Source organism: Stylophora pistillata, chromosome 1, assembly GCF_964205215.1.
Source record: "Stylophora pistillata chromosome 1, jaStyPist1.2, whole genome shotgun sequence".
Classification (NCBI taxonomy): Eukaryota; Metazoa; Cnidaria; class Anthozoa; order Scleractinia; family Pocilloporidae; genus Stylophora; species Stylophora pistillata.
In genome coordinates this window covers 8,431,728-8,447,975 of record NC_142519.1, presented here as the reverse complement: position 1 = coordinate 8,447,975, position 16,248 = coordinate 8,431,728, and the positions used below count along the sequence as shown (strand labels likewise).

The following is a 16,248-nucleotide window of genomic DNA, read 5'->3' as shown; positions in this document are numbered from 1 at the left end:
TTCACAAAGGACCCAGTGTAAGAAGAATCATTATCCGAAATGCGTAATTTCCATACCAATGTTTTCAATAACTTTTGATGGGATATGAAACGTTACTGAGGAATGACAATGGTATTATGATGAAAAGATTTTTCAAAGGCAGTACTGCCGATTTCAGATTGCTTAATGTAGAGCGAACGAAACTGCAAATAGTCAATAAACTTTTTAAAAGTAAAACGCTGTGAAGTACGTTTCTTTCTTCGGCTATTGCCACCAATTTTGTTATGCTGCAATGTAGTTTCTTGTCTTCTTAAATACTTAGCACTTAGCAGTTGTGTTAAACATAAAATGTTTATTTGAAGATCTTGATCCCTGTACAAACACAAGTTGCAAATATCACAGCCGTTGTGTCGCCTTGTCTCCAAACCAATTTACCTGTGCTTGCGAAAGCAGCTGTCCACCATATGACGAACAGGTCTGCGCATCTAACGGCCGCACATTTACCAGCTTGTGCTTGCTTAAGCAAGAGATATGTAGAACACGTGGAAATTATACCAAGTATCATCCTGGCAGCTGCACAGGTACATTTATGTGGATGAGTGACCCCTCACACGCTTCTTTCTATTTAACGATTGAAGAAGCCTTGACTGTGCTCTGTTCTTTAAAAAAAAAAGCACGCAGGAAGTGGCTAGAGCACGAATGAAGAGTACTACTTCTAAGATCTCTACAACAGAACAGAGCACAGTCAAGGCCTCATTACTTGTTTTATGAATCCATCAAATTCCCCTCGCATTACTCTCTATTTTCAAACATAACAAAAGTGTCATCAGCATGTATATGTTGTAGTTCAATTTTTTCCTCGGTTCTAATTTTATTTTCCTTTGTTTCAAACTCATTATCGTATATTAACATGACCGAGAACAAAGGATAATAAAATTTGAACCATGTATAAAATTGAACTACAACATATATACTCTCATAAAACACGCTAAAATAGGCCAATCAGAATCCTTGTGAGAATGGTCCAAATAATCTGATTGGTTGAGTAAGACAAAGGCTGTCAAAGATGTCAAAGCATCAAGGCTCACAATCTTCTCTAATTCACAAACTGAAATAGTTCATCAGGTTGAATTCAATACTTTCGCTTTTAGTTTTTCAATTTTAATATGGAATATGAAAGTGAAATGTTGACTGAAATCCGGCCAAATTTTGGCTTATAAAAACACATGACGACAACAACAACAACAACAACAAATTTATTTAAGCTTAATAAGAAAATTACAATGCTTGGGCCCGCAAGTAGCTAGGGCTATTCGAGGCGGGCATAAGAGAGGAAGATAAAAAAATAAGAAAGGAATTCTATAGAAAATGAGTATTTATATGTATAATTATAATATATAGACGAACAATCCTAAAAGAAATCTAGTTTGCCATGTGGCTTATAGACATAATGAAACAGGAGGGCAGACTGTAGTATATACTGGAGGTACACACAGTTATAATTTTGAGAGTTGTACTCTAATATCAGCAATTTTTATATAATCATCCTCTTTTTTTGAGAAATTAAAAAAGTTTTTCCTTTATTGCGCTTTTAAATTGATTTTTTTAAAGTGTTTTGATAGGAAGTGGAAAACTGTTCCAGATCAAGGTGCCAGAAATAGAGAAGGCTCTCTTCATATTTTCAGTTCTAACTTGTTCAACATAATAATTTTCATCGGTAACAGATCTAGTCTGGCAACTGTGGACAGAAGCCAGCTTCGTGAACATATTCTTGATGTTATCAGGAACGAGATTATTGTGGACATCGTGCATTAAAGGCTCATTTGCTCAAAGCACAAGAATGATATCGGCAACTGTCTAGTTTGTAAGAATAATGGAAATGCATGAGCTCTTGGATCAGCGAAGAATATTAGCCTAAGGGCTCTCTGCTGAAGATGCGCTTCAGCAGTGTGACCCCAAGCACAAATGCCATAGCTGATATAGGGTGAGATTAAAGAACGGTATAAAGTGAGAAGTACATGACGGGGAACAAAATGTCTGAGCTTGGCGATAATTCCGATTGCTTTACTGATTTTCTGACAAATGTAATCTACCTGAATTTTCCATGAAAGATTCGAATCAATGAGTAAACCAAGATATCTAATATAGTCTTTCATTTGTAACAGTTGACTGGTGCTTGAATTGCTATTTACCATTTTAATATCAGGATAAAAAAGGAATAGTCTTTTGGCGTAAGCGAAAGATAATATAATTGGTTTTTTCGATGTTCAAGGTTAATTTATTGACAGCTAGCCACGAGGAAACATTGTTAAGTTCTTCGTTAATCTCTGATTCAAGTTTTTTGAGATCGCCGTTTGCATAAATTAAACTAGTATCATCGGCGAACAAGTAAAACTGAAGTTTATTTGAAGACATATATATCATTAATATGCAAGGTATGCGTATTATGAATGAACGAGAGTCGGACTCACAGGAGCATGAAGATGGTTCGGGGTGACATGGCCGTAAAACTCGGCTGCTGTTACTGATTTGGCCTTCCACTCAACGCAAGCTCTTCGTTCTTCACTCGAAAGACGGATGATGTAATTTGAAAGACTTGCTTCACTTTGATGACCTGAGATCGCCATGATGAGCTAACCTCGATGTACCCCAGTTATGCCAATTTGGTTATATTTTTCATAATTCCTGTTTTGGTCTGATCTGTTTTTGTACTCGAAACTCTATATGCTATGCATATTTGAGTACTACTACCGTACGTAAGCTTACAATCTAACTGAGCATTAAAGCCTTCAACACCAGGACAGTCCATTTCGTTCTTCGTCTCTGCTCGCGCTTTAGTAACGTTAATTCTGGCGCTTGGCGTGTTTACAATCTCTGTTTGGTTCCTTTGTTGCTACTGGCCGGCTCGCTTGTTCCGAATTTCACTTTCAATCAATCAATTTTTTTAAAAATATTTCTCTTTTACCGGGACAGTCCATTTCGTTCTTCGTCTCTGCTCGCGCTATAGCAACGTTAATTCCGGGGCTTGGCATGTTTACAAATCTCTGTTTGGTTCCTTAATTGCTACTGGCCGGTTCGCTTTATCCGAAATTTCACTTTCAATCATCCAATGTTTTAAAAAATATTTATCTTTTAAAATATCGTTTTACACGATGACCAACCACAACCTATTCTTAATCATTAAATCGTATCATGATAACATATGGTTATCAGTGACAAGAAACTGCTCGAAGATACCAATTCACTCAGATTTCACACATGTGGAAAGCCATGAAATTCCCTCACTTTTGAAGCAAATTGCCTGAATGATACTTGAGACTCCCAGTCTTATGAATGAATTTTATGTTAAAAAAAGAAGTTTTCTTCAAAAGCAAAAAAGACTGAAACTCGGACAGAGACAAATGCCGCGATAGACATGACGATTTAAAGAGAAAATAAATCTCTTATTCTTGAGTTTATATAGTTCCAGATTTAATTTTTGTCAAGAACTCAAATTAGCTGTCAAATCTTTGTAGGTTTCAATCTTCAGAAAGGAAGACATCAGTTCCGAAACGTTCCCTCCTGGGCAGAGGATCATTGTGCAGTCATCAAGTTTAAACCATTCATATTTTACCCTGACCAGAAAATTTACATTCAACTTACTGTCAACCACGTGAATTACAGTGACCCCACCGTGGTACATGAAGCCACTACACCTTGGGTTGAGGGTGTCAACAGCACTCAGTTCACAGCCTGTATCACCCGAGCTGGTAGGAATGATTACCCATCGGATAGCTTTGCCACAATTGATTGGGTCGCTTATCAGGGTGCTCCGTCTGGAGGAGTGGCAGGCGAGAAATGGTTCTCAAGATGGTGGACTGGGACTAACTGTCAAACGGTCGCCTTTGCTAAGGTCTAGGAAATTGTTATGTGCCATTCCTTATTTTCTGGAAAAAACTTCAGAGTGCACGAAACAAACAAAACATTTCCCTGTTTTGTTTTTTTCGCATACGTCTGTCATCTCAAAACTATACAAAGCACCCAGCCTATACTAAGGCTGCGAAGACTGGGCAGTGAAATTCCTTGGCAGCTAAAAATAAAAATACACGGCGCTTGATCTCTATTGAAGTTTACAAATGTATTATCGTAATAACAGAGGAAAACGGATAGAATTATTGATTTCTTTTGGTTTCAATTCGCCTTACCTTCTTGGTTTGCTAGTTTGTATGGTTTGTTTTTTAATTTATCAGCGTAGACATGAATAACAGTCACTTTTACTTTTTATGAATTATTTCCTCTAACTCCAAAGGGAAAATACTTCAAACCACCGACGATTTTTGTAACAGCTGAGCACCACAGATCTCATCTTATGCATGATGCCACCAGTATTTGGCTTGAAGATGTCACAACAACGTCTTTTAAGATTTGTCTTCGGGAGCTGAGGAACTTCGCAGGAGTTCACGACGATATCTCGGTGGTGAGTATTTCTGAGTCGATGTTTCAGTCGCTATCGTTGTCTTTTTTTTTCGGTAAAAGACAAATTACGGAGCAAAGTAGGTCAGAGGAATGGAAAATGTTTTCAATTACAAGGTGTACTATCTGTGTCTTTTACCAAAGGAAAGTGTTCGATTGAATTTAATCAACTACATTGTAGGTATTTTCTCTAATTTGTAAGCCTAGGATTCTCCTGAGAATGAAAAAATATTATTTCGATCTTTTGATTGGAGTGACATTGGTCAGATGCTATAGATTTGCATTTCTTATAGTAAGTGTATCAGGAGGCTCTCAATGGGTTGAATCGATACCCTTAAAGCAGCCAAATAATGTAGCTGTTGGGCGTAAGAATTGACCCAATTTAACCGTTCGTCGTAAAAAAGATAACCGTGAAAAAGATCCTGTTGACCCCAAAGGAAAAATATTAACAATTCAGCGTCAATTGGCCTACAATTTTTGTGTGGCTTACACGATGTGTAAGCCGCACTACGTCATGATCTAAGATATTTATTCCTGGCTGGCTGCTGGCTGGCTGGCTGGCCGGATTTGTCACGGTGAACAGAGCACTTGTCACGTGGTTTACTATCGTCGAGGATAGGTTCCAGTCTACGCTCGGCTAGATTACGTAAGCTTCAAAGCTTGAGAAAGCGACCATTTTGTATTCATAGGTGAAACACGTTGTCGGAGGTGGTTTTCTTTATCTGGTTGTTCGTTAATCTTTGTTACTTAGATTTCACACGCCGGCTTTCCTACAGTCGGCTTGTCAACTAAGTGCGGAATTACAACGACGAATCTTTTATTTACCAACATTGAAACAAGTTGTTGGACAATACAAAATGTGGAATGAAGTAGTATTTTGGTTTACCCAATTTATGTACCGCTAGAACTCACGTGACTAGGCGGTGCGGTCACGTTTCACTTAAGTCATTTACCGGAACGTCTTTTATCCTGAATTTCTGTTCATACCACATGCTCAGTAAGGAAATTCCTGAACCAGTCTTTTCAGGACATGCTTAAATACAATTTTTTTAGCAAGTGAGTGAAAATACGACTATTTTTTGTCATTTGAAAATCAAACACCGCTGTTGTCTGGAAATTTAATATGATGGCCTTTGCAAAGGAAATTATTCTTTCATGTTTACATAGCTACACCGATTCAATAAAATACGAATAGGAGTCTAGTAGTTTAATGTTACAACTGAAATGAGATTAGTATCGTTTTCCAAGTAATGCCCAGAATTATTCAGACCTTAACATTTCATGACTTCCTGTAAGCATGGCAGTCTTCTAAATTCTCATCGATGGTTCAGATAAGCATTGATATTTAAACTTGGTAGTAATACATGCGTATTAGGCCTTTATTAAATAGACTACAACTCCTTTTCAGTTGCTTGTTTCGTTTTGGTTAATTCATCACGATACTGATATCCATGAAAAATTACACTCTTGATTGGCTGAAAACAGCTAGGTGCCTTTTACGTTTATCACTAGTGCAAAACTAAAGTACAAATGTAAACTAGGCTCAGCAACAATAGATCACACCAGAAACCAATCAAATTTATAAGAAGTAGGTTGTGCTTATTGATACACCCTGTCGCTGGCCGAAATAAACAAAAGCTTGGATATTTTTAGGTATATTTATAAACACTAACAAAATTGCGTTCCTGAGTAAGATTTTAGATGAAGGACAAATTTTGATAGCATGTCTAGCTGACCATTTACATGATGATGTCAAGTTAACCCATCCATTTCATGTCTCCACATGGCTTGAATTTGGAAACACACCGGCAGGAAGTTACAATTTTAATAATAAGGAAACTTGAAAAATTCTGGTAATTTAAATCATGATACCATTGTGCAGTTGCCTGTACATTGAACTCTGTTATATTTAAGTTATTACTGTTCCTGAAATCTATTACGGCGACGCTCTATCCCTAATAAACGTTCTACTTAATGAAACCTCCAGGTCGAATTGTAAATTTTATTTGGTTAAAAAGTTGTTAGCAATGTTAGTGTAATGCATTGTGTTACTTCACATGTATGTATTGTCCAAAATTAGTCACAAAATTCAAACCAAATCATGCTCCTAATGGCTTCTAGTGTAGATTACATCATTTTCCTCATGTACTGGTACACAAAATGCCAAAAATATTCAAATGCATGAAATGCTTCCCTAGAGTTAATTTTACATTACTTGCCTTGGAAAAGACAATTAACCTACAAACTTCAGAACTCAATTCCACTATGTTATGTAAAGAAAGTCGTGACTTAATCTATCAGGCCACTATGGGAGATGATGCTGACGTTTTTTTAAGTTCCTAAAATCCTCAGGTTACACGTGCAACCTTTGTTGTCAAAATGAGACCTGCCTAACAAAGTTTGGCCATTAACCCTGAACTTGAAAATGAACATTTCAGGACTATTGTATGCTAGTTATCTTGTTTTATTGATCAATAGGAACGTTTTTGAAAACTATCTTACCGTAATCAGATATTAGCTCTTCTAGAAGAAACTCGACAAGACACCAGACACTAAAAAGCTGCTCAATTTCGTAAGTCACACATGTACGCATTTCGGACCTATTTTAAAAACCGTTAGCCGTAAAAGCCATTACCCCTTGGAGACCCTTTATCAGAAGTGAACCCGGGAATTGAGAGCTACTTTCAACATGTCAATGCTGCACCCATTATTTGTTAATTCTTTTAGAACTGGTTGGCGTTTGAGTCCCTCCATAGACCATTCTTTTCAGAACACAGTGAAGTGACTTTTCAGAACAACCTTTTGCCATCCGCAGATGACAACTTTGCATTTTGTAAGGTAAGCACAAGACTGGCGGAGTGTTAGTGAAACACCACTTAAACAACAACAACAAAAAAAACAAAATTAATGTCATTTGTCATCCATAAGACTTTAAATGATCTCACAACAAAAAAGTCCCTTCCCAAAAGTCTGAGCAACCCATCGATTTCGAAACTGATGGTGTTTAAAACGTCCTTTCGGTTGACTACCTTTGAAAGTGGATAAAAGAACAAGCAGTCAATGTTAAAATGTGTAAAAAGGGCTCGAACATATTAGTCCACGCACGCACAATAACCATGCTATGGACTTACTTGAGACGAAAGTGATTGATGAAAGAAACTTCTAAATTCTTAGAACCCTAGAATCCTGACTCACCTCTGATTTAAATGGGGCATACTAGACTATGCGAACAACTATTTGAATACTAGTGGGAAAAATTGCTTTGTTAATGGTTCTCTCTCGGATGGCCAACCTCTCAACTTGCGGTAAGGTACAAGCCTTGGATCCCTTCTCTTTATACTCTCTATAAATGATCTATCAAACTGTCTCGTTAATTCACATCCCAGAAGGTATGCATCTGATACGAATTGAGGTTTTCCAGGAATAATGTCGAGCATCTAGGAGGAAGTACGCATGATGATCTATTATTTCTGAATGGTTAATTAATGCCAAGTAAACTTACTCTTAGTAAGTCAAAGACTGACTTTATGCTGATAGGTTTAAGAAAAAAATGGGTACTTTTAATAGACCTCCCTCTTTCACTGTTGACACTAATTCTATAAGAGAAGTTGAATTTACAAAATCTGTTGATGTATATATAGATGAAAATTTAACTTAGAATGTACCTGTCGAAAAACTCACCATAAAAATTGCCTCTGGGATTGGCATCTTGAAGCGAACATGGTCCTTTGTTCCATTCGAAACGCTCCTTTGCATCTATGATGCTTAAATTTAAGTTCTTTTCGATTATTGTGGTGTCCGGCGTATGGAGGAATAGCAATGGATCTTTTGCCGCTAAAATACAAAAACTAGTACAGAATCGCATGGCGCGTATTTTGACCTATCCTTCCTATACGATGCCCACGCTGATGATCTTTTTGGAAGACTTGATTAAAAAAAGTGATAATTTGTACATCACTGGATGTTCCAGCCCCTGATCATCTGTTGGCCAAAGAATATTAAATTATTTTGAATTAGCATACCTGTTTTCTATCAGAACTTTTACGATATTTTATACTTTAAATATGCTTATATTTTTCTGCTTCACATATTTACATTTCAATTTTTTTTTCACAAAAAGAAAAGGAAGAAAGGATTTAGTTTCAAAAGCTTTTTTTTTAATTTAAATGTTATTCTCGGTCATTACTTATTTCGAATGTAATCGTCTCGTTTGAGTCATTAGGAGCATCTTTCAGCAAGTGATGAGATACATTATTCTTCCTTTTTAATCATCCGCGATTCCAATGGCTCAAATACGTACCATGTAAGTGCATACAGAGCAACGGTCTGCCCATGCGTAATATCGTTCAACTGAGTTTTGTTCCGAATCTATCCTGTTCCTGTGTATAGTTATGTCCACGATTCCTGGTATATCGCTTAACTAAGCCGTCCGAGAGTAATGGATGATTGTAATAATAATACTGCGTGCATTGATAAAAATTTTTTTCTGAGGTCGCTATCAAAGTATATATATTTATTATCCAACTACACTTCGTAGAGTACAAATAACGCCGCACACGAGTACAAATATCACGCGGTATTTGTACTCTAGAGTACCGGTTAAACAGGTTTTCTCGCATCGCGCAAGCGAAGAGTTGAATTGCAGTTACAAAAAAGAAAAATGGCGGACAATTTGAATCATATTTCCGACGACGAAGAGTCAGAATGGCTGGCAAATATACATCCAAGTTTATTAGATGAATCGAGCGAGGAAAAACAGCTAGACGACCTGGAAATTTCTTCATTTATTGAAGAAACAGCAACACGACAACGCGCCAATTCCGTTCCGCCTAGTATACTTCTGTCACGCACTCCCCGTAAATAAATATCCGCAAAATTCACCCGCACTGAAATAACAGTTTGGCGTGTTGGATAATAAATAACTTATTAGACGCTTTGTTGTGTAGTATCGCTGAGTATTTTTGCTCGTTATTTGTATTTTGACTCGCCCTACGGGCTCGTCAAAATACGGCATAACTCGTAAAAATACTCAGCGATACTACACAACAAAACGTCTAATAAGATATATATATATTTGGTTATTGAGTGCTACCAAAAACCCTTTTTTGCAGAACCGAGGGTTGTGACAAGGAATTGAACCACTCCCCACTGGAAATTGTATTTTTTCCTCTTATAATTCCTCTTATAATTGAAAATGTCATTCACTCTTGAAGGATCTGAGATTCATGTGGAATTACAAAAAAACACCAACAGTGTTGTTAACAGCTAAACATTCCACTAAGGGAGGAAATACAGTCGCACAGTGCAATGGAATTGCAAGCTGGATTGAGGTAATCCGGAAGGGCGGAATTGCTATGAAACATTGAAGAGTCGAATGTTTTCTCCACTTTGTTTTCCTTTCGATGGCGGATTCCAAAAAAGAAGTTACATTTATGAGTCGTTAGCATGATTGAAAAAGCAACGAAAAAGGAAAATGTAAAGACTTGAGTCTCTTATTATGACGGTAAATCAAATAGATTACCAGATGGATGCTAAACCAAAGCCAGAGGGAATTCCTATGATCTAAGACAAAACTCATGAACCATATGCCAACCTTCTTTAGGCTTTTTGATTTGATGCTTTGCGTTTAAGTCGGACGTAGCGAGTACCTAATGGCGTGCAACACCTCTTTTGAGCCCCTTTTCACTTCCTCGCTGCCTCGAGACGCATCTTGTTTCTTTTCAATGGGCATCTCTGTTCCTCCACTGATTCCTCAGGCCTGGCTGAGTGTTCTCTACCAAAACGTTCAATATTGTGAGCTCCCATCAATCACATTTTTCTCTTTTTAACTGAAAGAAAATACGCGAGATGAATAAAACCAATTGAGTGGTATTGTACCTTCAATGGACTGGTTAAATTATTACAAACCGCTTGGGTCATTTTCCAGGAGTACGATAGAGCTTTTTATCCCCTCATATCGCTACGATTTCTGAAACGTCTTATCTTTCTATCCAAGTTCATCACCCGTTACAGCTTCCGCATTTGTGTCAAGGAACTCTTCATCCAACAGTTCGATCCGCTAACAGTGTCATATGCAGTACTATCAGGTGAGAGAACTTATTTTTTGTTTCAAAATTGCTTTAGTCAAGCTTATATAGGCTTCAAGGCACTATGGAAAAAGCTCTAAAGTTTCAAAAATTCAAATAAAGGGGGGTTTTTAGCATATCATATTTGGGTATCTTGCCGTGCGAAAAAAATGGAAGGGTTCCTAGGTCTGCTAACTTCAGACAGCACTTGAATTTCCATCCCCCTCTTCAACCACAATCCTTCCCACGTCCAACCATTTATTTCTACAGATGTTTGCGAGGAGGACTGGGCGTATTTCAATGGATATTGCTATAGGAAGGTATCATCCTGTGATTCATGGACGAATAGCCAGGCTATATGCTCAACACTGGGAGCATATCTCCCCAGTATCCACAGTCAAGAAGAAAACGTTTATGTTCAAAGTCTACATGGCGGGGAACGTTCTTGGCTGGGGCTTTCTGATGCCAGCTCTAAAGGCAACTTTAGTTGGAGCGATGGAACACTATTTGACTTCTATTTCTGGGCGGAACACCAACCCAAAAATTTACACAAAAGTGACTGTGTTCATACACTTGGTTTCCTTCGAGATCATCAATACAAATGGAAAGATGTTAATTGCACTGAATGTCACAGATTTACGTGTAAGAAGGGTAAGGCATAAGAATTTGAAGTATATATTGGAGATGTCTGCCTTGATTAAGAAATACCAACTGTGTTTTGAGCCTTTTTTGTCCTTGATGTTAACTTATGTTTCTAGTGTAAAAATGTTTTTCATGGGGGAGCGGAGGGGGGAATCAGTCGTCACCAACGAGTATAAAGAAGGACTATAAAACTGATTGACTGCCAATCAACTTCCAATACATTCATCCACTGGAGTGTTATTGTTAGAATTTGTGAGCGCGACCAAGCGTGACTAGGCGTGACGCACTGATGTACGCGCGCATAGCCTTATGGGCTGTGCGACATCGTGCTTTGCTCTTCTGAAAAAAATCCTCGCTTGTGTTGTGTTTGTAAGTACAGTCCCGAGTTGTAAGATTAAATGTTGAGTGGACCTAAAATAATTTTACAAAACTTATGACAAAATAATGAAAATAATTATATTTGTTATAGACATCATGCGTAACCTCTTTAATTACCAGTCCCTTAACCCTTCGAAGCCGTGTTTTTTTCATTCTTTGCTTAATTTTTCAGTAAGAGCTTAAAAACTGTAGAAACACCAATTTAGTTGCAACGGTCATCAAAATCACTTTTTATTTTGATGGGTGCATAACTTTGATTAATATTTTTTTTGTCAGACTATAACGAATGTGACGATTTCTCCTACCATTGTCCAGTGAACACCACTTGTGTCAACAAGAATGGTTCATACTCATGTAGATGTCTTGATGGATCGCTTCTGAATGGGAAAACCTGCGGGGGTTTGTAAAATCGTGATACCTTCAATTCACAAAAAATAGTCTTGTCTTGAAAGAAAATTAGTATATAACTTGGTCTTAAGAACCCTGACTCCTAAGACATTTTGTCTTATGGCGAAATTAAAATTTAATAATACCTGCTTAAACAAACCTGATAATTCGTTAAAACAAAAATAGGCAAATGTGGTTTGGACTCATTTTCCTGCCATGTAAAAGCCAAGTGTGTCAACAGTCCGGGTTCTTAGCTGCTGTTGTAAAATGTTCTGAAAGATATGCAGGGGATGGAAAAATAAAGTGTACCTACGTAAAAAAGCGATCAGTTTGACTCAACCTCCAACCTCCTGGTACTAACAAAACATTATATACTGGACTCCCATCAAACCGAGTCTACGAGGTAAATTGTTAAAAGGAATGAGTGGTAATGAAGCTCGAGTTCCAGGGAGTTGAGGAAATAAACGTAAGAAAAAAGAAACTTTATTATTACATTTCACTGAAATTTTTACTTTGTAAAATGTAAAAACGGAGCGAAGTTTTACAAGGACAAAGCTTTTTGCATATAGAATAAAAATCAGCAAAGCAGGCAGTAAGGAACTGCTATTTCTGTGAGTCCTCAGCATACCTTAAAGGCCCTCATACACCAAACCCAAAGATGGACAATGAAGTCCGTTCTTAACTTGCCTCGCACCTCTGCTATACTGAAAAGATTCACTGTAAAAATCAAGTATAAAAAGTTCTGATTCATGAAATAAGATTTTAGGTAAATGCTGGAGTGAATTCCTTATTTTCTGATTATTTTATGAATTCCTTATTTTCTGACTATTTTATGATTCTAATCTTCGTATATTAAAGAGCAACTTTTGTTCAAATTAATTTATCTGTGTTTACTTTAGAACGCTAGATCTTTTATCTTACATTCAACAGCTAAGAACTGTGCTGAGCTCTATAAATCCGGTCAAAGAGTCAGTGGTGTTTATACAATCGATCCAGATAGTTCAGGTGCCTTTGATGTATATTGTGACCAGACAACAGCTGGTGGGGGATGGACAGTTTTCCAAAAGAGAATGGATGGCTCCGTTGATTTCTACCGTGGCTGGACCGACTACAAGAATGGGTTTGGTAACCTGAATGGTGAGTTTTGGCTAGGATTGGACAAGATACACCGCCTGACAAGAAAAAAGAACAAGCTCCGAGTAGATCTGATGGATACCACAGGTGGCACTGCTTATGCTGAGTACCACACGTTTGCGGTTGCCAGTGAGAATACTAAGTATCAACTCAGCCTTGGGGAATACTCAGGTGGGTGGACATTTTTTGCTATCATTTTTTATTGATATAATCATCCTTGCTTTGTCGGGGATTTTTACACAACATTGTAAACTTGTTTTGACAAGTGCTGTTTCTCTTAAAATGTGGAATTAACCCAAGGTATTTCATCAAAATTAATCAATCCCCAAAATACTTATGTTAATTATCGGTCAGGAAGTTTGCGACAAGAAAAATACGCTACTTTGCTAATACTGGGGTCAGAATGAACGCTGGAATCGGCCGAGCCTGCACCAGGTCGCTCAAAGGGCCTCATTTTCATACAGCCTCGATCTAAGTTGTTGTGTGAGATGCAGCGACAAAAAAGCTTTTGCAAAATTATCTTAAAGTTGTGTGTTGTGCACGAGGTATGATCACGTGAACATGCAAGTATCTCTCGCGGCTGCAGTGTACCTGAAAACTATCAGTTGGGGAACTTCGACAAATAAAGCACAAATCACTCACTTTAGTGGCGTTAAGCTACAAATAAACTTTCAAAGTTTAAAAAAGCTCATTTTATGTGAATTTACCTATGCTTTTTGGCGATACTTAAGTGAGTAAGTTCAGGTTGACTTGCGTAGATCGATCGATAAGGAAAGAGCATGAAAATAAAAGTAAAAAAAGGTGATAACCGACAAAAAAGCGATAATTGACAGCAAGTAACACGACTGTACAATTAAAGCGCGAGAAAGTGTGGGTGAAAGATGAAAATAAAAAGCGATAATATTGATATATTATGCTGAATTTGCATTACCCTATGCATTTCATTCATTCTCTAACTGTTTAACTAATTTTGGGCGGCTTTTTCCAGGTACTGCAGGGGATTCTCTTTCTCGTCATCGTGGCCATCCCTTCGCAACCAAAGATCGGGACAATGCCGGCAAGGACTGTGCTGTGCAATACAAAGGAGCCTGGTGGTATTTCGGCTGTCATTACTCCAACCTGAATGGACTGTATCACTATGGACAGCACTCATCCCAGTACGCAAATGGAGTCAACTGGTATCATTGGAGAGGATACTTCTACTCCGCCAAGAGAGCTGAGATGAAGATCAGACCAGTTCAATTTTAAAACTTTGTCTTTGTTTCCATTCCAACGCCATTGATTATAATTTGTAGGGGAAACAACAAAGAAACAGGAGAAAAGGGAGTACCTTAAACCAAAACCACGCACTTTTTATTTCTCAGAAAATTCGCTAGAACAGAATTCTCTTACCATTAAAACGACGTTTGTTGATGTTAACGCTGAAAAATTATGAAACACTATCCAATTAGCGCCTAAATATTATCTTGAGATAATGATGTACCACTTTTTTTTGTTCATGAATCGTAATCAATTTAGGCACGCTTAATTCGTATAGTTAAAAAATTCAATTTAACTCTTCTTAAATGCAAATTATTTCGTATCGGACATTATAGACTTGATAACGAAAGTAACAAATAATAAAGTTTCGGGATGAGTTTTTAAGCAGTTTAAGACAGTGTCTCCACGGGATGTTCCAAAAATGCCTCATGATAGAGAAATCATCAAATAAGCCGCCCAGCAGCTGTTAGTAGTGTCTGTAGTGAATCAGTACAATCATGAATCTCACAGATCTCCCGGAGGAGATAAGACTTATATAGGTATAGTGCTTTGATCATTATAGCAAGAACTACTAAATGAATGTACCAACACTGGTAAAATTACTTTATGACTGCTGAGTGATGTAAAAGTACTCTTAACAACTGAAGATGATTGTGCTTGGTTAACAAAATGTTGATAATTGAATAAAGACAGAATATCAAAAGCCATCATAAAAGAGGGATTTTCTCTTGAACTGGGCCGCTGGATGAATCAAAATAAATAACAATGGGGGTTGAAATATCGGCATATAAGTGTTTTCCTTAAAATGTTCAAGATAACCTTTGAGGAGGGATTTGCGTAAAAGGAACCGTAATTCAAATAAAGAGAAATTTTTAATGGTTTGCGTCGGTTCATGCTTTATTCGAAAGTTCATAGCCGCTTGAGAACTGGCGGTGAATTGCCTCTAACATGCATCAGGGCTTAAAGACAAAGGCCGACTTGGTCGTTTGTATGTTATGTGGATAGACGTGCATTTAATTTTGTTTAAATTCCTTTGTCGTTTACTCTTGTTTTTAAAGCAAAGATCTTAGAATATGGAAATCATTGTAAACGAAGGGATATGAAGTTAAGCGTTTGAAGCATGTCTCGCAATTTAGTGATGGCTACGTCATTCATTCATCATGGAACATATATAACTGTTTATCTTGTTTGCTGCCGTGTAAACATACCATTTTTTTAATTATTGAAATTCCTCACCTAAAATAGAAAGCGCTTGACCATACATTAGATGATTTGCATGCATCCCTTCTTGGTGAGCTGAAAAAAAGTACTTTTAGTTCAAACAAACATTGTTAGACTCATCAAATTGATCTTTGTATTTTGAGCCTTTCCCAAGAACCGTACGGCGGGCAGTGTAAGCGGGGGTATTTATCTTTTTGCGCAGAGGGTACATCTTGCAAAAAAGGCACTTTCGTAACTTTCCAGGTTCTATTAATAACCAAAAGATTCAGCCAAACACTGACACATTTTGGAACAAAAAATTACAACAGTTATATTTGACTGATCCAGTTAGCTCTCTCTCCAGGATGTAACTAGGTTTCGAATTAATTCATTCCAATTCAAAAGGCATTTTGATGAAGATGGAAACTTCAACTCGGCATGAGTTGATTAATATACGGCAGAAAGTAGGCTCCAAACTCCCTATGTGCCGCCAATATTTGGTGAGTTTTTAATATAAATAAGACCTATTATTACACATTAACTATAGATTGAAACCTATATACAGTATCGTTTTAATATGTTATGGAGTAAATGAAGTTTATTGTTATTGTTGTTGCTGTTTGTAGACTGAATATAGACTTAAATGTTATGACGTGGTGCTTTTCTGTTTTCTTTCCCGACAAAAATTGAGCATTTTTTGCTGCAGTGAATGTCTTTGAAAAACCTAAAAATTCAAGACGAAAACTGTTTG

The 16,248-nt window shown here is 37.3% G+C and overlaps 1 protein-coding gene across 1 annotated transcript in view; it reads left to right on the top strand.

Annotated features, from left to right (window-relative positions):
- LOC111346856 (uncharacterized) overlaps positions 1–15,178 on the top strand; it is a 28,171-nt gene extending 12,993 nt beyond the window's left edge. The window contains exons 7-16 of the mRNA XM_088756441.1: positions 342–560; positions 3,495–3,871; positions 4,268–4,435; positions 7,159–7,269; positions 9,645–9,761; positions 10,427–10,517; positions 10,767–11,147; positions 11,793–11,915; positions 12,834–13,208; positions 14,026–15,178. Coding sequence (XP_088612567.1) covers positions 342–560; positions 3,495–3,871; positions 4,268–4,435; positions 7,159–7,269; positions 9,645–9,761; positions 10,427–10,517; positions 10,767–11,147; positions 11,793–11,915; positions 12,834–13,208; positions 14,026–14,285 — 2,222 coding nt within the window. The 3' untranslated portion in view covers positions 14,286–15,178. The remainder of the gene's footprint in view (positions 1–341; positions 561–3,494; positions 3,872–4,267; positions 4,436–7,158; positions 7,270–9,644; positions 9,762–10,426; positions 10,518–10,766; positions 11,148–11,792; positions 11,916–12,833; positions 13,209–14,025) is intronic.
- The last annotated feature ends 1,070 nt before the right edge of the window (positions 15,179–16,248 follow it).